Below are 24,257 nucleotides of genomic sequence, written 5' to 3'. Positions count from 1 at the left end.
AAAAAATAAAACAGAGTATCAGGAAAACAGTGTGAATCTATAGTTCTAAATGTGTGAATCTAGCACTATGTATCTGTGAATGTAGAGTTGTATAAGTGTGAATCTAAAACTCAAATACATGGTTACACAATCAATCTAACCATAAATCCTAAATTCGAAAAAAACAAACATAAATCTATACAATTCATCAAACATGAATCCAAACTTAAAACCTGCAATCGAAGATGAGCCATCAACGTGTAAACTTAGTTGATCTACTGCCTCTGCCATCACTGCAAATATAAAAAATAAAACAGAGTATCAGGAAACAGTGTGAATGTAGTGTTCTAAATGTGTGAATCTATCACTATGTAACTGTAAATGTAGAGCTGTATAAGTGTGAATCTAAAACTCAAATACATAGTTACACAATCAATCTAACCACAAATCCTAAATTCGAAAAAAACAAACATAAATCTATACAATTCATCAAACATGAATCCAAACATAAAACCTGCAATCGAAGATGAGCCATCAACGTGTAAACTTAGTTGATCTACTACCTCTGCCATCATTGAAGAAGAATTGCAAAGAAGAATTACAATGGTGAATCGAAAGAATTTCGCGATGATGAATCGGAGGAGATCGGCGATGATGAATCGAACGAGAATTGCGATGATGAATGAGTAAAGAATTGTTTTGCGATGATGGTGAATGACTGGAGAACTGCAATGATGAATCGAACGAGGAAAGCGCCAATTGTTTTGCGAGAACCGAACAACCGCCTGCTGCTCCCAAGCTCCGTTAACGGCGTTAATTAACAAATTTTTTTNTTACAATGGTGAATCGAAAGAATTTCGCGATGATGAATCGGAGGAGATCGGCGATGATGAATCGAACGAGAATTGCGATGATGAATGAGTAAAGAATTGTTTTGCGATGATGGTGAATGACTGGAGAACTGCAATGATGAATCGAACGAGGAAAGCGCCAATTGTTTTGCGAGAACCGAACAACCGCCTGCTGCTCCCAAGCTCCGTTAACGGCGTTAATTAACAAATTTTTTTTAAAAAAAAAAAAAAAACGCATAAAACGACGTCGTTTTGGACCCAGGTCCACCTTGCAAGGTGGACCTGGGTCCACGGCATAATTTGCGAAGCTTACCCAAATGGGCCAGACGGCCGTTTAAATGAACAAAAAGAGCCCATAATGCACACGACTATTTCGCCCTCAAGCTTGGAACGCCATCGCCGAAAATTCGAAACCACAGCACGACGGAAGGGGACGACGGAGAAAGAGACAGGCAAAACAGGAGAGCCGCCGCAAAAGTACCGGTTACTTAATTCTCCGCTTACATATATGTATTTATATGGCAAAAGGCGTTAGTCAACTGTGGACCACGTCGTCGTTCACGCAAATTATATTCAAGCATCATGTTAGGTGGCTAAGGATTGAAAATGGAGTCTCTCCTTCTGAAGCAATCAACCACTCGCTGTTTTAGGCGCACAGTAGCAAACCTGTAAAGCGCAGCCAACCACCACATGAAGCTCACCAATACAAACCTTAACCTAATCAATGGAAACCATGTCCATTCCAGTCATAGGTAAAACAGTAATTTCAACCAAAGGCAGGGGTAAGTGGGGGATCCAAAACTTACAAAATTGATTAAAGATGATAAACATTTGATTTTGCGCATAAAGTGTACAAACAAATGTGGAAACTAATGACTGATTAGGTGACTTGTGGTTTATTTTATCCAGCACCCATAGCAAGAGTAGTTCTGGAAGTTTAGAATTAGTGTAGGTAATGTAAGTTAGGAAACCTAAAATATCAAAACAAAAGAAGCATTAATTTCAACAATCAAACATTTTTTTCTCATTGTCAACATTATATATGGAGTAAAAGATCTTATGAAAGCTTTTTCAAAATTAGTAAAATTGTAATACAATTATTGTTTATTGATTGGTGATGTTAGATAAACACTAGTCTTTATTAATTTATGAAACGAGTCAAATCTAGAATAGTTATTACTTGCCTTAGTTATGATAGAAATCATTATATAGAAAATTTAATATCAATTTGAAATAAATATATACACGGTTACTTATATATATATATATATATGAAATTGTGATACTATTTAGGGTTAAAAAAAATGGTATAGTAGTTAGTAATGATAAATATTATAATACTTATAACGGAAATTGAGATATATACAGGGTGTAATTCTAATGTAAATACTGTACTACTTATATGTAAAATGTTATTTATTAAAGAAATGGTAATACTTATTGTAGAAAATTTAATACCAATTTGAAATAAAAATAAATTGTTATTTATGATAGATATTGTAATATTTATATGTGAAATTGTGGTACTATTTTGGGTAAAATTGATTGTTAGAAATGATAAATATTGTAATACTTATAACTAAAATTGTGATACTTATTACTTACACACTCAGATGTCTACAACTCGACATATCTCATAAACAATGATCCATAAGACGGTGACACACAAGTTTTTGCCATCATGCATGTTATACTTTTCGCCCCTAATTATTTGGTAATTGTTATTTTGGACGATACCTTCTAATCTTCAATTATGATTCTTTTCACTCTAAGGCATTTTAAATAAAAATTAGCTAGACTAAAATTAAATTTTTAAAATTTTAAATATATATTGATAGAAAAATAAGAATGAATAAATTTTATTTTTTTAACTTATTGGTATGTGTAATTTTTTAACAATTAACATATTTTAATTTTGTTTTACAATTCAACAAGGGAAATTAGTCATTATGTCCAATAGTGGATACATGGATTACTCCCAAGAATATTTTAATTTTTTTATGTGAAAATATTAAAAATTGAAAAAAAAAATTGTTAAAACAAAATTTGAATAGGTTAATTGTTTTAAAAAAATAAAAGTAGGAATAAATTGAAATTTTAATATTTAATCCTTGTAATTAATTTTTTTTTCTCATTCTACTTTGTAGGTAGAGCTTGAAGAAAATATGAGTTGGCACGTCAATCCTATGTCATTTAACTAGAGTGATCTCATAATAGGTATTTTGACTGGATATGGTCTAAAAAAGTAAAAAGATGAAACTAGATTAAAAAACAAACAAAAGGAAAATGGTGTTTGATGTGGTTATAAAGCGAAGGAATATGAGATTGGAGTGTTTGGTAAATAGTTGTTAACTGATTGGATTAGTGAATTTGACTAGTTAATAGGATTTTGACTAGTTAATAGGATTAACTGATTGTAGAAAAATGTTTGGTAAATTAGCAAAGTTGCTTTGAACAGCTTTTTGAATTTTAGCATTTTAGAACAAAAAGCTAATTAATCAAACATTACGTTTGTTGTTTAACCAAGTCAAATAACTAATAATGATTAAATAAGTCAAAATTGACTTATAAACTAACTATGTTACCAAACAGGACCATCGTCCAAAGGAAATGAACAATAGACAGACACTCCATTATGTTGCCAGAAACAAAAGAGAACACCATATAATATAATTCTCCAGATAATTAAAACCAGGCTAGAGTAGCTAAATATACTCTCTCTCTCTATATATATATGGTCGTCCACTGGACATGGATAGATAACATTAAAAGAATCCTGCCTGAAAACTGCGAAGGGAAAACATCCTACATATCACCATCAATGCAGCTCTCACGTGCCTCCCTGTGTAATTACAGGACACCCTTCAATAGTCAAAACCCTCCCTGTATAAATGAGGAAATTTTTTCACTTTCTACACACATTTCACCATCAGATCGATTTCAACAATCTTAAGTTTGATCCTCCTCTCACTTCCGCTGTGCGCTTCTGTATGCATGCCTGAAATTAGCTGCTGGACAAAACCGAGTTAATATAAGTCTATGCTAAAAAGGAATTCACAGTTATAATTTATAAGGTATAAAAGAAAATGGTAGATCGATAGTCAAACTAATGGTGAATAGTTATTATCTTGTATAGACATAAACTTGAACGTGTATATATGAATAAGAAATATCATAACTAGTTTAGTTAGTTTTTTAGTGATAGATTATGGTAAAAATTTCGGATTTTTTGACTTTCAAGCAGTAATGTCATGGAAAACTAACACTCTTCTCAATAATTGCTGAAGGCCTCATTTACATTATGCATAATTTGTCAACCTAAAACCACTTTCATGCAGTAATGTCATGGAAAACTAACGCTCTTCTCAATAATTGCTAAAGGTCTCATTTACGTTATGTATAATTTGTCAACCTAAAACCACTCAACTGTATAGTTGACGAAGACTTCAAAAGTCTGGCACCGCATACGACCTCATTAATTGCGAAAACTAAATTAGCACAAATTTTACTTCATTATAGGATTTGATAATTCATAACTAAGATATACCTAACAAATAAGAACATGAGGACCTGATCATCTAAAGTTGTACTAAAATCTTGCCCACAAAAGGTAAAATTCCTCACCCAAGATACCATCACATCCCACATCCCGACTCAATAGGATTGTGGAGATGATAAATCTCGATGACCTAGTAGCTGCTATGGCTCAAGTTGTACTAAAACCTATATTGTACTTAGGGTTAGTGATTACAGAAATATAGGTGACAATCTTGGCAACAAAAGGAAAGAATATAATTTAAAAACTATGTTTATAATCATGAAAACGAGAAGTGGGAGAAGGAGATAAATTAGAGGAGATGAAGAGATGACCTAGCTGGATGAAATAAATGGCAGTGTTGGGAGAATAGATGAAGTTTGGAGGGGCATAGCAATCACAATGATGAGAGGATGTTGTTATTAGCACGAAGGATCAACGCTCCTGCCCTCCTCATTTTTGGGTCTCTCTTGCGGCTGAGGAGGCTGCTGCTGTTGTTGTTGCTGTTGTTGCATTGGCGGTTGGGATTGAAGCTGAATCTGGTCATGATTAGGATCAAAGTGTTCTTGTCCCGGCTGTTGCATCGCGTAAGGAGTGTCATAAGGAGGCATAGAAGCGGCAGAGCTCATCTGATGGAACATTCCGGCGCCGTTTACTGGCCCTCCGGACTCAAATCCACTGTTAAACGTCATAAGCTCGTGTTGCTGTTGCTGTTGTTGCTGCTGCTGATCATATGTTCTAACCACGCCGGCTAATTGATGGTAAGGCTCAATGAAAGGCTGTTGCTGTTGTTGCTGCAAGGAATCATGGGCGATCAGCTGGGCGGCGGCGTGGGGCACTACTGTGGGGAGTCCCACAAGGTAGTTAGAGGGGTTGTTAGGATGTTGGAGAAACCCGGGATGTTGGACAAGTGGCTGCATTGCAGCCGGTCCGATGTAATTCGCCAATTCCCGCTTGGAACTCAGCAAATCGTGCTGCACCTGCTTCAGTTTCTGCTGGAGGATGGAAATTAAGCCGACGCAGCCGTACACCGGGTCGCGCAGGCGGCACTCCGCCTCGTACGCCAGGGAATTCACGGCGTCCTCCCTCTGAGAAGTGTGCAGTTCGTTCAGTAGCTTCGCGACGTTACTTGCTCCGAACACCTTGTGCACGTTAGCAAACTTCTGCGGTTGGTCCGGCGGAAAATACGGCGCAAACACGCACTCCTGCGTGCATTTCCGGCGTTGCAGCTTGCATGCGGCGCACGGCGTGCTCGACGACGACATCTATTTCTCTCCCCCCGACCTTAATCGCTCACTACACATCAACATCAACATCAAATCCTCGCTTTCAAAACCAGATCAAAATTCAAAACCTTAAATCAAATCAATCAGTGCGAAATATACAGAGATCACAGTGAAATAAAACACAAAATGAAGAACAAAAACAAAAAATCTGACCTGATGCGTCTGCTGAAAAACCACGGATCACGCTGAACCCTTCTCTCTCACCCCCTTACGACTCATGTTATCCGTAAACTGAAAAAAGAAAATGAAGGCCATCAGATTAAACTATCCAAAAAAAAAAAAAGGCAAATATTAATTAAATGAAAGCTAATTAAGTAAGATCAAATGAAAGATTAGCGTGGTGTGTAGAGAGAAGGCGAATTGCCTGACCTTTGTACATCGGAGAGAATGGAGGTCTAGGGTTGGAACGCGAGAGCGCTGGATCCGATCTTCAACTTTCACGATAGACGGTTGCAGCGCCGAGAATAAAGAGAGAGATGGCATGTACTTTTTCGTCAATTCATCCTATTTCCAATGAGGGAGAAATCGGTAAAATACTTTTGTTTTGTTTTCAAATAATAATAAATCGGAATGCTATTTTTGTTAAAATATTTTATACCAAATCTGATGCCACTGTGAATTGTATACATATCATTAATTACCTTTTATATTATTTTGTGCCAACTTATAGTACATGTCATTATCCATGCATAAATGTTTTGTTTAGTATGTTTGAATTAAACAATTTACCATTGTAAATATCAAAATTTTGACAATATTAAATAGGTTAATAATGTTGTCATAAACATGTTATTTTGGTGAATTAAAGCCCAAAAACGACTAGTGACCTACTACCGGCCACTTTCTGACTAACTCGGGTGACCATCCAGTTAATTCCGACAAGATATTGGGACAAACACCGGCGACTAAATGTTCTGGCCACCTTTGCTGATCAAACGGTTGCTTTCTACCGGAAAAGGCGACCAAATATTGGTATGTGACCAAAGGTCGCCTTCTGCCGAGCAAGTGACCAATAAACACACCAATCGTTGATGTTTGTCCTAAAATCTCGTCAAAGTTGGTCAGAAGGTCGCCAAAGTTAGTTGGAAGGTGGCTAGAGTTAGCCAAAAGGTGGTTGGGCAGAACCTTAGTATACATGTGTGAAATGTCGTCCTTAGGAGATTGGGAGTTATGGAACGTACTATGCAATCACTAGAACCTAGACACTAGCATAACGAAATCAACAAAAAGTTAAGCTTTCCATAACAAGCTAAGTTTAAGGCTAACTAAACAAAGTAGCACAAACACATATTAACTATATATAAACACGAAACAAAGAAATAGGATTCAAGCTAGGGAACATTATCTTCTTGATGCATAACACAACATAAGGATGCACGTAAGAATCCTAGTCTATAAGCCACTCTCGTGATAAATAAACAAGGATTATAACAAGAAATTGCTACACCCTCATGATGTATCAATTTTAAGTTCTTCAATAACTCAAAGCATCAAGCTAGAGCCCCCAATTTCCCCAATTCCATAGGAAGAAATCGAGTTTATGCAATGAATGGCTTGGAATCTTGACCCAACTCTCGTTGTAGCCAAAACTCCTCCAAAACATGTTGAGGAATGTTGTACACAAAGCATTAACAATATACAAACACAAATCCTTCATAAACTCAAGAACCTTAGGTAGACAAAAATCCCTTTTATGCAATAATCACAAACTAAACATCAAGATAGATAATACAACCCTAACTCAAGCACATAAACTAACTAGTCATGATTAAATATCATAAAAACACAACATAAGTAATAAACATAAATCTTGCAAAAGAAATAGATTAAAGGAAGGAGAACTTATGTATTGAAAATAAAAGAACAATTTTGAAATGTTGGAATATAAGCTTCAATAATCCAAGATTACAAGCTTCAAAAGTGTTAAAGAACCCAAGCCTAATCTAACCCTAAAAATATGAAAGGAATGCATAGAAAATGGTTATGGCTCAATCATGGGTCAAAACCATGTAAAAACGAGTAAAAAGAGCTTAAATAAGTAGCATAGCACACAGGGACGGCCTCAGGGATTGGCGTACGCCAGAGGGTACGCCACCTACTTCATTTTTTAGATCAGCTTTGTTTTGACTTGCACAGCCTTGTCATTCTCCATTCGTTTTGACCTTCTCCTTAGCTCCCAATGACTCTTTTTTTGGTAAATCCATCGGGTCTTTCTTCGTTCGTTTAACAGTCCAGGTCCACCTGTGTTCGCTCCGAGAGGCACGGGAGTTGGCCCAGGGAGAATCGTCGCTTGTGGAATCCAACCTGTGTTCTCCTGAAATTCTTCCCCACAAAGAGATCTCACTTGCCACTTGCTACTCCATTGGGTTAGCTCCCAATGACTCTAAATGCATACAAAATGCTTCATTTGACTCCAATGCCCACCGAAATGCATGAAAATACTCCTCTTTTCTTCCATAGCTTTCCAAACCAAGCTCCTTGCAAAATAACACATTTTAGTCATAACCTCATGAAATTTGGAATGATCTATAAGAAAAATTGATTAGTGAAAGGGGGACAAATATAAACAAATAAGCACTTATTATTCACTAACTGGTTTTTGAATTTCAATGCACCAAAATAACATATTAATGGGTTTAATTACAACTTTGAAAAGTTTAAGGGCCTAATTGATCTTTTTCCTTTAACAAATTATAATAATGATAGGATCATGAATCTAAACATAATGGTGATTCGTTACATTTTGTATAAATCTTTATATTATTTTAAATATCTAATTATTATTATTGAGGTATATCAATAATTATTGAGGTATATCAAAGAGTTTGGAGTAAGTGGAGTCGTCTCATGTTCTCTTCATTATGCATGGTGATCATCATTTCACTAATGATCACCCCAAGCGTCATTGGAAGCTCTGCATAAGTTTGCTCGAAAGTCTTTCTTTGAAGATCAAACCACTTAAGTTTAGAAGTCCTTCAACAATGAACAAGCGACATAAAAGTGATCAAGCCTACAAGTCCATTGAAGATCAAGCCTACAAGTCCTTAAATATATAGTGTAAACAATTTGATGTATACAACATTATATTGTTGAGTATAAAATAGTAAATGTGTAATTTGATAATCAATTTAATTTTTAATTAAATTAAAACGTAACATATATATAGTTAATATCAAAGCATGAATAAAATATGTGTAATATCACTTTTAGGGTGTGTTTGGAAAGCAGGAAAATGACTTCTGGAAAATGAGTTATTTTCCGGAAAATGAGTTCATTTTCCGTGTTTGGATGTACTCTGGAAAACTGTCTTTAGGTGTTTAGTTCATTTTCTAGAAAATGAGTGGAAAATGAGTAGAAATATATAATTATATAATTTTATTCTTTTATTTAAAATATAAAAAATATATAACCTAATAATATTTATTATAACTAATTTAAAATTTAAAAAAGAAAAAAAAAAAAAGAAAGAGGAAGACTGTTGTGGTTTCTGGCGGAAACCAGAGCAGTCGTCGCTGCTCTGGTTTCCACCGAAAACCAGAGCCGGCGGACTGGTTTCCGTCGGAAACCGGAAACCAGTCCGCCGGATTGAAGGGAGGGACGGCAGCCATCCCTCCCTTGGCGTGAAGCCATTTTCCGGAAAAACTCCTCTATTTTCCGTGGTAAACGGAAATCAATTTCCGTTGACCACATTTTCTGGGTGTTCCCAAACACCCAAAGCCCGAAAAATAATTTCCGGAAATCATTTTTCGGGCTACCAAACACACCCTTAATTTAAGTTTTTAATTGAGTAGCACAAAAAGTTAAACCACTTTGTTTTTTTTTCATTTTCACTATAAATTAAGTTGGATGCCACATATATAATATAACTAATTTGATACAGTTTCCAATTGAAAATTGTTGGTTATAAATTTTGCATACATCATAAAAATCTATTATGCAATTTATTGATCATAACACATGACATTTATTGTAATTAATTTATTACGTTTAAAATTAATAGCATATGATTGATGCATACTCATCGTGATGGTTACCATGCATTCTATTTTCCGTGGGTTGATGATAGGTAAAAATAATCTATTTATATGTTTACATATTTTACCCAACTTCTTTTTATATTATACTATATATACAAAATTCAATTTTCTTATTTTTAAAACAAAAAAAAAATATTAATATTAACTATATAATTAAATTAGCTTGCATGAAAATGTTTTTTTTTATAAGCTAGACCTTGTGGTCTAGTGGCACCAAGTTGCATCGGGAGGTTGTGGGTTCGAGCCTCAGTGGAAACGGTATTGACTCTTTGTGCAATAGTAGGTTGAGAAAGTAATTATGAACAGATACTGTATTGTAACAGAGTCAGTAGTACTAAAAAAATTCACTCAAATAAATCTTAGTCAATTAATCATTTAATATTTAAGAAATAAAATCATTTTGTGAGTAGTACTCAAAAAAATGAAAACAAAAAAAAAATCATTTTAGTGCAAAACTAATTAAGAAAAGTAAATATTTAAACAATAAATATGTACCAAGTGTGTGAATTTTATGTGTTATCAATCGCATTGAAAGACAAATATTTTTTTACCAAGGTAGGGTACTATATTTTAAAAAGCCAAATCACGTATGCCAAACAAATCCTACTTCACTAATTGATGGGGTAGGACGGTAGGAGTATTGTTTTTCTAATTTAAATTTGAGTCTAATTATTATTATTATTATTATTTTGAGAATAGAGTCTAATTATTTTATATAAGGTGTATTATTCATTATTTTAGTATTTTACTATATAAAATTTAATATCAAACAAATAAAATAAATCTGTCTCGGTTAAATGCTGAAGTTAGCCCAATTTTTAAAAACAAAAAATGTAGCCCATTTGGAAATTGACCCACAATAGATTTCTTTCAGCCCTTAAAATATGGGTCTGAAAGAAAATGGATATTCAAAATTTATTAAATATTTTTTCTCCGAGATCTATATAACAATATCAATCAAAATACCACTTATAATTTTTTAAATTCAAATTTCTTTTTTTCTTTTTTTTTTTTTACAAATAAAATTATGTATAAAGTCAGAAGTGTAGAATTTATAAAATCACTATTTTTACTTAATTAAGTTAATGAGGACAAAAAATTTATTAAGTTATTATTATATGTTTATAAAGTGATTATTATATAAATCAAATCTCTGTCAAAGATACAGAGATTGATCGATACATACATGAGATCAAGTACCAACAAATCTTCATGCACAGTGAAACAAGCTATAATAGTGTGCAAATCAACATCCATCCACATGGGAGATTTAAGGCTTTCGGAGGACCACAAATCCCCCGTGAGTCAATGCAAGAGGAGAACCACAATGTTGATGAATACAAAATGAAGAACAAAAACCCAAATAATGTCTTGTTGACTTTTATATTACTTTGTACCAACTTATGATGCATGTCATTATTCATTAATGTTTTGCCGATCGACTATGTTTGAATTAACCAATTCACCATAATATTAATATATTGGTCAACTAATCTAAAATAAATTTATAAGTTTTGTTAGGTTAGCCGTGGTAAGGTGCAAGATTTACGAAGTTACGAAAACTACTATTTGAAGTCATAAATTGAGATATGTAAAATGTTTTTAATTACTTTTATTTTTTGATTTATATGAAAGTCTACGACCGTTAATTGAATGTGTTCTCTTGATAAAGTTTACTTTGTGATCCTAATTAACAAAAGACCGTAAAAAGATAAATCAGTCTAAATTGTCTATAGTTAATCGATTCAAACTAAAAAATTCAATAGACAATTCTCATGAAGAGTCATCGAATTTAAATCCTTCTAACTATAATCTAATTGCCTAACTAATTAACTTGGCTGGTTGCCGCCAATTATATTTATTCTAATTATAAAAAATGGAGTATGAAATGCAGATGATCACCCCGAGGAACACGATGCATGAGGGGTTGCTTTCTGCAGGTCGGTTGCAAATTTGGAAATACGCCCATCTCTTTAAAAGTGTTATAAATGCTTTTTTTTGACAAATAGTTCTTTTTCAATTGAAAAGTAATAATTCTTAATTCAAAAGTGTTACTCTTCAATTCATCCGTCTCATTTTATGTATCTTATTAAATTAATGAGATCTCATTTAAATTATTTATAATTAAAATTTTCATAATATTTAATTTATTACTAATTTATAAAATTATATATTTATAAACTACATTAACAGGATTGTTAAATACAAAAATCAAATTTAAAAACGATAAAAAAACATTAAAGAAAATAATGAAAGAAAAAAAAATGATTTGATCCTGAATAATAAACATGACGAGTAACATGAGACAAAGAGAATATCTTAACTGAAAAGTGATATATTTTATTTTAAACTTGTTGGTTGTTGCTTGAACTATTAATTTTCTAACAAAATGCAATCCTTTTGGAAATATAATTTTTTTTTAGCATATATATATATATATATATATATATATATATATATATATATACTCTTGAAATCCATTTTTCAAATTCTTTAAACACTTTTACATAAATTTCTTTGTTTTCCCAGTTTATAAAACTTGCTGCTTAATTTTTTATTTTTTTTTATCAATTTTAAATATTAATTTTTTTTTAAATGCAGAGGATCAGCCCGGCGTACACGATGCTAGTAGGGCATGTTTTTTGCTGGGCGGAATGTGGGATGCCAATTTGGAAATACTCCCATCTCTTTCACATTGTAATCTTAATTGGCTTTCAACCTTCCAATCACTTAGTCTCCTGCACACTTTCCATTTCACTGCTGGAGAGCTGACTTTTTTGCAAGTGTTTTTATTTACACTTCCGTCCAATTGTCTTTCTTGGCTTCCATGTGTTGTGTAATTTGTTCTTTTTGAAGTGTCTCTATCCCATTTCGCTTTATCCTGAAAATTGATAGCATACTTAAGTTAAGTTAGGATCAAATCTTTATTCTTGAGCTAATCGTAATGGTTGAGTTAGGGCCTTAACTTAGTGTTGTATCATATAGTTGAAGGAAAGTGTAATTTCCGATCTCTATAGTAATATAAAACAAATATATTTAATTTGAGGCATATTTTATCTTCATTTTTTTTTTTTGAAAAATCAATAACCAAGATATCATTAAATAAAGCGTTCAATACAAGAGGGAAAGCTAGAAATCCAAATAGAAGGACCAGATTAAGAACGAGCTACCATTGCCAATGCATGAGCATCCTGATTCATTATCTTCAATTTTTTTTATAATTGATTGCAATTATTGTTCCTAAAATACTAACCACCTATAAAAATCAATTTTAAAAAAAATGCTTCCGGGACTTAGTGTAGTGGTCTGTCACCTGACTTCAATTCCCACGAGCAACATGAAAGAGAAAAATGTCCAAAATAATAAAAGGTGTGGATTGAATCATTGCGTGCGCATGAAGACTAAGATTTAGTCTGTGAGTTGATATATTCGAACATGATGCAAAAACACATTTCCATTACATATTGATATGTCTTTCAGTGCACAATTTTATGCCTTCCCGTACATATATAATTTGAGCCTTATAGTGCACATTTTCTGCTAATGAAACAAATCCACATAAAATATATTTATTATATTGTTTTGAAATGAAATATGATACGAAATGTTATAGAATAACTGAATAAGGTTGTTTTTGCACGGTTTGTTGAATTTTTATTTTTTATTTAAAAGAAAAAGGAGGTTTTTTTGCATGGTCAACAGATAAAAAAGCAAAAAAAATAAAAATAAAAAAGTCTGTAAAAGATGGAAAGGGAGCTTGACTTGCACAAAATTTAGAAATAGGGAATAGCAGAAGACAGGTATTTTGACCTTAGGACGGGGGACGCTTTCTCTGCCCCATTCGGGTGGTGTTGTCGTCGTAGGTTGCTTCCTTTCCTATTCCTATTATTCATCCCAACATTTTCCCTTTCTCTCTTACCACCGTAACATCCGCCCTTATCCTCTTTCTTCTTCTTCTTCTTGGATTCTTAGTATTATTGTTTTTGTTTTTCTTTTTTGATAACATTGTTTTTGTTAGTATAATATAATATTGTTTGTATCATTATGATATGATTGTTTTCCGGGGAAGCTAACAACTACCTACGGCGACTGCGGCGTCCTCTTCCGCCTCCTCATCATTATTCTCCGACGTAATGCATGTTAGTATTGTTCCCAAAATCTCAGGCAATGTATTGGTGGAGCGCCTTTTCCTCCGTCCGTTCCTCGTCCTCTTCCTCGTCCGCCAAGGTACATTCCGATGATAGCATGATTGTGTCGCGGGGAGGGAGGGATTCCCTGAAAGGGGCCTTCTTCTTTGGCCGCAGCCGTCGCCGCGCCTCTAAGCACCACCATCATCAGCTTACAGAGCAGCAGGATATAGAGTCTTGTGTTCCCGTTAGGAAGAGCTCTAGCTGCGAGAATTCGCCGGCCAGGATTTCTTCTCCCTCGCCCTCTCCCATGCCTCTCCCGGTCCCGGAATTGCAAACTTTCCTCCGCCAAGTCTCGCATTCCGGCGCCGATTCTTGCAGTATTCCTCTGCCTTCGCCTGAGGATTCTTTTCCTAAAGACAGAGACGTCAAGAGGGACAGACCTGATTCTCATCCTTCTGTCTGTTGCGATGTGCAGGGCGAAGGTGCTCTCTCCCTGCAGAGGTAAATTCATTCATTTATATATACCTATATATGCCGTTTCTTTTTGCAATTTTTTCAATTTCTTGATCTTTGGTGGAGGGAATGTTTATACGACGGATGAATCTTTGTGCAATTGATAATTCTTGCCAAGGCGAAATTCCCTCGTCCCATGACTCCACACTCCGGCCCAACAGGATAGTGGAGTGGTAAATCAAGGCAATAGTTCATTACGTGTGAGGATTGGCGCTTGGTGCCCACGTGGAGCTCACCAAATTGGGTTTAACTCCCACAGCTTGATTCGGTATCCTTGCCCAATGACTTGTCTTTCTTGCCCACAAGGCGAAATTCCCTTGCCCATGACTCCACACTCCGGCCAGACAGGATAGTGGAGTGTTAAATCTAGATGATGGCATTAGGTGTAAGGACCGGTGCTTGGTGTCCACGTGGAGCCCACCATATTGGGTAACTCCCACACTAGAACTGCCAAGCTCGATCGGTATCCTTGCCCATTGAGCTGTCCTTCTTGCCCACAAGGCGAAATTTCCTAGCCCCCAGCCCCCCACCTTGGTCAACCTAGATAGTGGAGAAGTAAATGACAATGACGGCGGAATAAGTAGGAGGACCAGTGTCGGTGTCTACAAAGAGCCCACCACGTCGTATGTAACTCCCACACTACGGTTGCCATGTTTTCATTGCCCACAATCTACCACGCAAGAACCAACTGAGTTGTCTGTGCGGGCAGCAACTGATAATTCTTGTTTTGATATTACTTGTAATGTTAACATGTTGGCCTGCAATGTGGCTTTGTTGGGTTGAATGAACCAAAGTCCTCTACTTTTGTGGTCTGGTTTTCTCAGGTTACTAAACCAAGCTGCACGAAAGAACACAGGAAATCCTGAATGTCAGGCTCGCAGGAAGTGCCCTGGAGAGCAGCCTAATGGCACCAGAAGGACAGAATTAAAGATTCCTGCAACTATTAGTGCTCCATCTAGTCCTTATGCAAGTCCTGCCCTCAGCCCTCTAAATCATCCCGGGGATCATTTCAGTCCAAAGTTCTATGCCCCTCCTACCATTTTCCAAGTTTGGTCTGCCCCCGAGATGCCTCATTCTATAGACCATGCTCTAGGCTTCCCTTGTCAGCTCTCACCCGAAAAAATTGCATTTAGCACTGATAATTCTCCTCACCATAGTCCAAGAGTAAGAAGTCCTACACCCAGCACGAAAAGCCCAAGCCGCCCTGCATCCCCTTCGCTGAACATATTACCTAACGAAACCTCAATGTTGAGGCGTGACAGTGGCTCTCAGAGCAACGTCCACCCCTTGCCTCGCCCTCCATCCGCTGCTGCACCATCACAGCCTTCTCCTTCTCTGCCTGTTACTCCTATGCAAGAATTGATGCCCATCAAAGGCCAATGGCAAAAGGGAAAGCTCATTGGGCGCGGGACATTTGGAAGTGTTTATGTGGCTTCCAACAGGTACACAAGATTTCATGTCTTATATCTATGTGCAGCAGTCTTTTTTTATAAAGCACTAAATCCTCGTGTCGTTATTCTAAAAGAGAAACTGGAGCTTTATGTGCAATGAAAGAAGTTGAACTTTTACCAGATGATCCCAAATCTGCTGAATGTATGAGGCAATTGCAACAGGTTGTTTTCCTTAACTAATGTTTTATACAGAATTAACTAATGTTTTAAAGCTAAATATATTTTTCCTCTTAATGCTAATTATCATCTTTTGTTGCAGGAAATTAAAGTTCTTAGCAATCTCAAACATCCCAACATAGTACAATACTATGGAAGTGAAATAGTGAGTGTTTGTCATACGTTGTTGTCCCTTGGCAAACATTTGCCCTTAACAAAGCCTTTCCTTGTACAGGCTGGTGACAGGTTTTACATATATCTTGAATATGTTCATCCCGGTTCTATCAACAAGTTCATTCGTGATCATTGTGGAGCAATTACAGAATCTGTTGTTCGTAATTTCACCCGCCATATCCTCTGCGGGTTGGCTTACTTACATGGAACAAAAACCATACACAGGTAAGAGTCAAATAATAGAGCTCTTTTAGTTAAGCATCATTTGTGGCCTACCAAATATGACTAATGGTTGGATGTTCATAGGGATATCAAAGGGGCTAATTTGCTTGTGGATGCATATGGTGTCGTCAAGCTTGCTGACTTTGGGATGTCTAAACACGTGAGTCGATATTTGAGTGGCTGACCATAAGGACAGTCGGTTTTTTTTTTTTTTTTTTGTGGTATCTTTGATTTTGAATTGATTGAATTCTTGTTCTTGTTATTCAGCTTTCTGGACAAGCAGGATACCTTTCTTTCAAGGGAAGCCCGTATTGGATGGCCCCCGAGGTATCTAATCCTGATTTGTTTTCGTGTAACATTCTCTGCAGCGCGTTACTGAGTACTATACACTGATATCTGTTGTTGTCTGCAGCTAATGGTATCGGGTACACAGGACAACTCTAATTCCGACTATGCTTTTGCTATTGATATATGGAGTTTGGGGTGTACTATAATTGAAATGATGAATGGGAAACCTCCTTGGAGTGAGTATGAAGGAGTAAGTGAAACACATTGTTCCATTTTCTGCATTAACATTAGCCCTTCCTCGAATTTAAAGCCTAATGGTTCCATGTAAATATATACAGCCTGCAGCCATGTTCAAGGTCCTAAAGGAATCCCCTCCGATCCCTGATTTGCTATCGCCCGAGGGAAAAGATTTCTTGCAGTGTTGTTTCCGCAGAAATCCAGCTGAGAGGCCGACGGCTAGCATGTTGTTAGAGCATCGCTTTGTGAAGAACTTGTATCAGCAGCTAAGTCTTCCTCAATGTGTCCGGCCACTGAATGGGTTGATGGGCGCGGCCTAACTCAACCACATTATTATCCCATCTCTCGCTTCGCCTCGTTCCACTCTCGAGACCATTCCCACTTGGCCAATTCAGCTGTTTTGCAGATGATTTGGGGGGGGGGGATTTTTCAGATTCAGAACTGCAAAGACTTTGGCAAAGGGATCACCACTCATTTTTGTTGGTGTGGTGTGGTTTTTTTTCCAGTGAGAGATCACTGGAGATGATGTATATATATATATAATATATATACCTCACAGACCTCTGTCTGCACTTTGTAGGTAGGGTTGCAGCCATAGGAATTGAAGTTGGAGCAATGTATTATATATGTAGGTTCTCTGTGCCTTTAGCAGATTAGGTTTATTTTCCAGGATGCAATTTCTCCATTCCTGGAGATCTTACACTGCTTTCTTTCTTATTCTACAATCTGAATATGCCCAATCCAACTCATCAATATAATTCCACTTCTTCACCCAACACATGCATCAACAGCATAACATCACAAATGCAAATTAAGAAACAACAAGAAAATCGCCCTATAACATCTCTGATGTTGCGCTTACTTCAATTTTTCAATTTTGCATTCTCTATTCTTTGCTTTCAAATTGAAGAAATGTACAAGTAAAACTATGTTCTGATTCTGATCCCTTATATTTTTTGCATGACATTATGAAGTATTATTTTTAGCTATTATGTATATATGATTTATTTAACTGCATTGGTTTGTTTTCTATTTGTCAATATCTTTATTAATTTTTTTTCTTACAAAAAGTTGCAACTTGTATAATTTGTAAGTAAATAAATAAATAAAAGATAAACCTAAAAAGTGTAATTTGGTGGAATCCTTCACAGAATCACACTCCTTACCTCCAATATTTTGCCTAATTGATAAAAACTTTAAGGGCATAAGTTTAAAAAAAAAAATATATATATATATATATATATATATATATATAAAAGTTGTACTTACATATAGTTTAAAATAGAAAGTTTTTGATATATAAATGTGATGACGACGACTAGCCGGGCCGGCGTGCAGAATGGAGCATTGAAGGCTGGGTTGACGTGTCGAGACTCGAGACGTACGTACAGGGGCGGTGAGACGGCATAAAACTTTGAAGTTGGGATTTGGGCGGTGCATGCATGGCCCGGACCCCGGGGGATGTACCAAAAAGGTAGCACGGGTATAGTTTCAAGTTGCATATTATATTATCTACATTTTTTAACCAAGCAAGACAAATTTTAGAGATGGTGAATAAATTCATTTAACTTTTTGAAAATGTTTAGATTTATTGAAGACATGATGAGTTAATCTTTTAATAATACACCGAAGTGTTATATTGAAATGTTAATCGATTAGCTAGCGTTTATGACATTTGGTTGAGCTTGCATTTAGTGCCAAGCTCGAATACAGAAAGTGCGCCCCACCTCCCTACAAGCCTAAGGTCGACACATTTGCATTCATTTTTTTGGTATTGAGTTAGAGACTCGGAAAACTTGGACCATGGGGCTTGTGATCTATCTTCATCCTTGGTGATGATGGATATATTAAAGTCAGCTTAAGATTTTAAATCCAAGAGGCCGGCGTGACGCGAATTCAAGTGAAGCATGTGGACCCGCATTGAAAAGTCGAGTCAGCTAGGCATGATGAGCTAGGAAGATGTACCCGAGAAACTCAAAGTTAACCAAAGGCTACCCAAAAGATGAAGTGGAGGTCATGTATGTCGGCTCATGGCCCCAGGCTTGAACTTTCCTGGCTAGCTCCCAGCTCGATTCTTGAGGTCAGTTGGCATGCCAGTTGGGTGAAGATCTAGTGTTACGGAGTACCTTATTCACGAGAAAGTGGTTAGAGAAGCTAGTTTAATTAGTATACTCTTTGTCAAAGTGACAACACGCTCTTGGCCTTATTAGAACATCATTCTTGTAATACAAGAGCTATCCAACAAGCAATTATACAAACATTATTGTCTTTACGTTATTTTGTACTAGTTCATTATTTGGAATTGGTTAACATAGACCCGTTTCAATTAGTTCCACTAAAGAATTTTGTTGAAAATTGGAATTTATATATATAGGCTTATGATCCCATTAGAACACACCCTAGGAGAAAATTAAAAACCAATCTTAGCCTTACACCTGGAAAAATCAGACGAATCATATCATTTAAAAAAAAATACAGTGTCATTTTTGTAATTTTCACCAACTTTATTGTGTAAACTTAAACACTAAAATCTGTACTTCTAAAAAATTTTCAGATTTGCACATTTAGTTCTCCCTCAGTCCCTCTGTCATATTTTGTTTGTCTAGTTCGTTTAACGAGACTTGACTGAAATTATTTTTAATTCAATTATCATAATATTTTTTTTGAAAGTTTATCATAATATTAAGTTTAGTATTAGTATATATACATAATTTATATATTTAAAAACTATATTAAAAGTACTATTAAATACAAAAAAAATCAAATTTAAAAATAATTAAAAACTATTAAAGAAAATAAACAATGAAGAAATAGTTAGTTTGACTAATAAATACTCTCTTCGTTCCATTTTATCTGTCTGGTTTGGTTTACGAGGCTTGACTGAAGTTATTTTTAATTCAATTTTTCATAATATTAAGTTTAGTATTAATATACAAAATTTATATATTTAGAAACTACACTAAAAGTACTATTAAAGATATAAAAAAAATCAAATTTAAAAATAAGTAAAAAATAATAATAAAGAAAATAAACAAGAAGATAGAGTTGGTTTAATTTGACCAATGAATAGTAAGTATGATAGATAAAATGGGACAAAGGAGTAGCACGTAAACATGACATGTAAAATGAGACGGAGTGAGTATTAACATATTGCACATTTAGTATTAAGTATTAACATCATTTTGCATATTTAGTATTAAAAGATTACACTTGTAAAAATATGAAAGTGCATTGCACTTAGGGTTTCAATTTCAGATTTTATGACTGAGCTTTTGGTTTTATTTGGTTTAGTGGTTCACTTTTTACTGCTTAGGGTCTAGCATTTACAGTTTAGGTATAAAATTTAGCTTTTTCATTGATTTTTTAAAATTTATCCAGGTTTGCATATTTAGTTGTTACATATTGAATATTTAAGTGTTCAAGTTTGCAAAGTGAAGTTGATGATAATTATGAAAATGCTACTGCATTTTTTTTTTTTAAATCTGATATGACATGATTTGTTTGATTTGTACAAATGTAAGACTAAGATTGATTCTTAGTTTTCTCCAGTGGTATGTTCTCATGGGATCCTAAGCTATATATATATATATATATATATATATATATATATATATATATATATATATATATCTAGTAATGTGTATATATATAAAAATGAATTGTATATATATACACATTAATAGATATTTAGGTAGCTTAGTTGTTGTTTCTTAAAATTTGATATCATATTTCATGGGATCCAACCTCACTTTCTTTTATTTTAACTTCGCCGCCACTCATAAAAATTTTTGAATCCGCCCCTAGAGCTAAGTGGGGGCCTAAGTATATATAACTACTATTGCTTTTAAGCAATATATGTGAAATTTAACATCCAATAACTAGACCAAATTTATATATGGACATAACATAACTTCATGTACAATCACCATTATCATTATATACAAACTTCAACTAATTTTACAATGTCATTTTTTTGAAGTATTATCGACATTATTACAATGTAGTATATATTCACAATGTCATATAATTTACAAAGTTATACCTTGTGCTTTGTTATCCTATTGTGTATCAAANTATATATATATATATATATATATATATATATATATATATATATATATATATATATATATATCTAGTAATGTGTATATATATAAAAATGAATTGTATATATATACACATTAATAGATATTTAGGTAGCTTAGTTGTTGTTTCTTAAAATTTGATATCATATTTCATGGGATCCAACCTCACTTTCTTTTATTTTAACTTCGCCGCCACTCATAAAAATTTTTGAATCCGCCCCTAGAGCTAAGTGGGGGCCTAAGTATATATAACTACTATTGCTTTTAAGCAATATATGTGAAATTTAACATCCAATAACTAGACCAAATTTATATATGGACATAACATAACTTCATGTACAATCACCATTATCATTATATACAAACTTCAACTAATTTTACAATGTCATTTTTTTGAAGTATTATCGACATTATTACAATGTAGTATATATTCACAATGTCATATAATTTACAAAGTTATACCTTGTGCTTTGTTATCCTATTGTGTATCAAATACGGGGTTTCGCAACTACCCAAACTCATGTCTAGTATTATATATTTTGCCAACATGAACTAATAAGCTATGAGTAATCTAGACTGATTTATTTTCTTGTGGTTATTTACCAACTAGGATCACAAGACGGGTTTTACCCAGATCAAAGTACGAGGCCGGACACTCAGTATTATTCAACTCATGGCTATCTCTCTAGTATATGTTATTATTTCATTTGAATTACAACTCAAAAAGTATCACTTTAAAATTTGAATGTTCGAAATAAAATTCAGATATTACTAACTTGATCCAATATATATACATGCCACAACGTAATATTATCATCACCTATCACTAACATTTGTAGGTAAATTAGAATAAAAATAAATAAATTTCAAATAATTTCATATGTTTTGACTTAAAAATAATAATAATATAGAAAAATATATTGGTAAAAACATTTTATGTTTGATCATAACTTAATTTTCTCTATTTAATAAGTAGACCCTTAAGTCCTTGTTGGGGCCCATTTTAATACTTCACACCCAACCGTTACCATCTCTCAATTAATGTAGGAATGTATATATCCATTAAAAGGATATCAGAGATATAATAATTCTTTTTTTTTTTTTTGAAGTGAAGAGATATAATAATTCTTCTTCTCCAAGATATAATAATTCTAGCCGGCCTACTAGATAGTAGTATTATATTATTAATATCGATATCATAATATCATAGTACTTGAGACAATAAACCCCTATCTCCCAACCTAATTTAATTTAATATGCCCATTTACTTATCATCCAAAATTCATAGTATTATATCATTAATATCGATATCATAATATCATAGTACTTGAGACAATAAACCCCTATCTCCCAACCTAATTTAACCTAATTTAATTTAATATGCTCATCTACTTATCATCCAGAATTCACTTTTATTGTCAGATACTTACATCACATGAATTTGGTTTTTAGCCATTATATATAATATATACTTTGATTTACGAGAAAGGTTGCAACTACTATTTGAAATTGAAGTAAGGTAAAATTCACATTATGTTCTTAATCAATAAAAATTAAACAGATAAAACATTTTAAGTTGTCCATAATTGATTGGTCTAAACCAAAAAAGGTTAATATGTAGCTAAATATCTACGATGAAAAATCAAATTTAAAATCAATCTTGTGGTTATTAATTCAATTTACGAATCAATTTTGTTGGGTTATCCCTAAATATAACACATATTTAAACCTAGGTTGTTAACCTAATTTGATTGTCTAACTTGGTAGACAATGTTCCAACTTCCAAGGAATTCTCACGGTGATGGAAGGGCAGACCATTAAAAACAAAAGGAAAAAGGTTAAAGATAAATTCTGTTATTTGAATTTAGATTCCCCCCTGCCCCAGCACCCTAATGCCAACAACAACAAACCAATTCTCCAATTCTTCGCTTTTTGTTTTTACTTAGGGATTTATATTTTTTGTCCTTACTTTTTATTTAATCAACTAGCCTTTATACTCGTTTCAAAAAAAAAAAAAAAATTCATTTAATACATATGGTTAACAGGTAGGTTTTTCACTCAAGCCTTGAACACAAAACCGACCTTGAGTATCTAGGTTTTTCAACTCCAAACGAGTTTACTTCTGTCTCTTTCTACTTCTACTGAGTAGAATTACAAGTAGTTGAAGATAAAATTCTTTAATTTCCAACTAGATGTCTTGGCTCTAAATATTCTTGATCTTCTTGGTTTGAGCAGCACAAGCTTCTAAAATCTGAATAATTCTTTGTAGCGCAACTTTGGATCTCTCTCACTGGTCACGAATTTTGAAGCTTTTGAACGCTTGAACACTTAATGAATTTCTTAGATTGACCAACTTGCTCACTTGCTAACTTCTTCTTTAATCTTAGAAGAGGGTATTTATAGGCGTTTTGAAAAGGGCGGTTGGAGGGAAAACCCATTTCAAAAAGTCTATTATATATCTAAAGAGTAAAGACTAGTGTGTAATCTGGAGGTTAGGTAGACTTGTGACTTTTCAGCCGTTAGAGAGTTATTTAGTGCAAAAAGCGTAAGTAAATAAACATTACAAAATATTTTAATTGAAAAGTTTGTCTTCTTCTTCATCCCTTTAATTTATTTCCTCATTCTTTCTTTTGTGCTGTCTAATACAGCATTCATGGCGATTCTAATAGAGTATGCATTGCTAGGGATTACATGAGGCTGATAGATACTTGAGATCCTCATATCTAAGTAGTTATGAAAAGCTTCAATGCACGGTTTCTCCTTCTAGCATACCGCATCTCCACTATGCTATACACTTGTTAGTCGTCTTCCTGCCATCTTGTAGAGAAATGTTTAACCTTTTAATAGTGTCATAGAGGATTAGCCCTAGCTTTTGATCATCATCAAGTTTGTAGCCTTGAGTTCTTGATGCTATCCTCTCAACTATTCGTCTTTTTAGCCGAAATGAACCTCTCGTCGAAACGTCTTTATTAGCCTTCAACTTCTTCAATTCTTAGCTGCTTCTTGACCCGTTCGACTTCTTCAACTCTACCATTTTCTTTGATGAACTGTTTGAAACATTGCTCGACTGGTTGAGTCTCAAGCCGTTGCCATTTAAAAAACGCTTCATTTTCAGAAATCATTTTAAAAAGGAAAAAGTGTCAAACAAGCCACTAAACTTCTTGCTTTTGTGCAATTGAATCACTGAACTTAAAAAGTGTGCAATTGAACCATCAAACAAGTAAAATTTGTGCAATTGGAACATTTTTTAAAAAATTTTCCGGTAAAATCCGATTATATTACTTACATGTATGTATTATGAGTTGCATTTTAA

General features: G+C 34.2%; 2 protein-coding genes across 2 annotated transcripts; one reads left to right on the top strand and one right to left on the bottom strand.

The window, feature by feature from the left end:
* Positions 1-3,493: 3,493 nt before the first annotated feature.
* On the bottom strand, positions 3,494-5,630 carry LOC116000223 (LOB domain-containing protein 36-like). The gene is made up of 2 exons (XM_031240254.1): positions 4,701-5,630; positions 3,494-3,838 (listed from the first exon to the last, which is right to left on the bottom strand). Exon 1 carries the CDS (start codon positions 5,628-5,630, stop codon positions 4,788-4,790), a length of 843 nt encoding a protein of 280 aa, XP_031096114.1. The 3' UTR covers positions 3,494-3,838; positions 4,701-4,787.
* Positions 5,631-13,470: 7,840 nt separating this feature from the next.
* On the top strand, positions 13,471-17,635 carry LOC116000229 (mitogen-activated protein kinase kinase kinase 5-like). Its single transcript, XM_031240262.1, has 9 exons — positions 13,471-14,319; positions 15,156-15,773; positions 15,857-15,944; positions 16,042-16,104; positions 16,174-16,337; positions 16,419-16,494; positions 16,602-16,661; positions 16,747-16,872; positions 16,961-17,635. The coding sequence occupies exons 1-9, from the start codon at positions 13,826-13,828 to the stop codon at positions 17,177-17,179; spliced, it is 1,908 nt and encodes a 635-aa protein (XP_031096122.1). The 5' UTR covers positions 13,471-13,825; the 3' UTR covers positions 17,180-17,635.
* The last annotated feature ends 6,622 nt before the right edge of the window (positions 17,636-24,257 follow it).

Source organism: Ipomoea triloba, chromosome 12, assembly GCF_003576645.1.
Source record: "Ipomoea triloba cultivar NCNSP0323 chromosome 12, ASM357664v1".
NCBI classification, from domain to species: domain Eukaryota; kingdom Viridiplantae; phylum Streptophyta; class Magnoliopsida; order Solanales; family Convolvulaceae; genus Ipomoea; species Ipomoea triloba.
This window is presented reverse-complemented; position numbering and strand designations above follow the sequence as displayed.

What these genes read in the sequence shown, in the direction of transcription:
- LOC116000229 (XM_031240262.1), top strand. Translation starts at nt 13,826, where the DNA reads ATGTTAGTATTGTTCCCAAAATCTCAGGCAATGTATTGGTGGAGCGCC. An exon ending in ACTTTGGGATGTCTAAACAC is followed by an intron (nt 16,495 to 16,601) that starts GTGAGTCGATAT and finishes CTTGTTATTCAG; the next exon opens with CTTTCTGGACAAGCAGGATA. An exon ending in CTTGGAGTGAGTATGAAGGA is followed by an intron (nt 16,873 to 16,960) that starts GTAAGTGAAACA and finishes AAATATATACAG; the next exon opens with CCTGCAGCCATGTTCAAGGT.
- LOC116000223 (XM_031240254.1), bottom strand. Translation starts at nt 5,630, where the DNA reads ATGTCGTCGTCGAGCACGCCGTGCGCCGCATGCAAGCTGCAACGCCGG.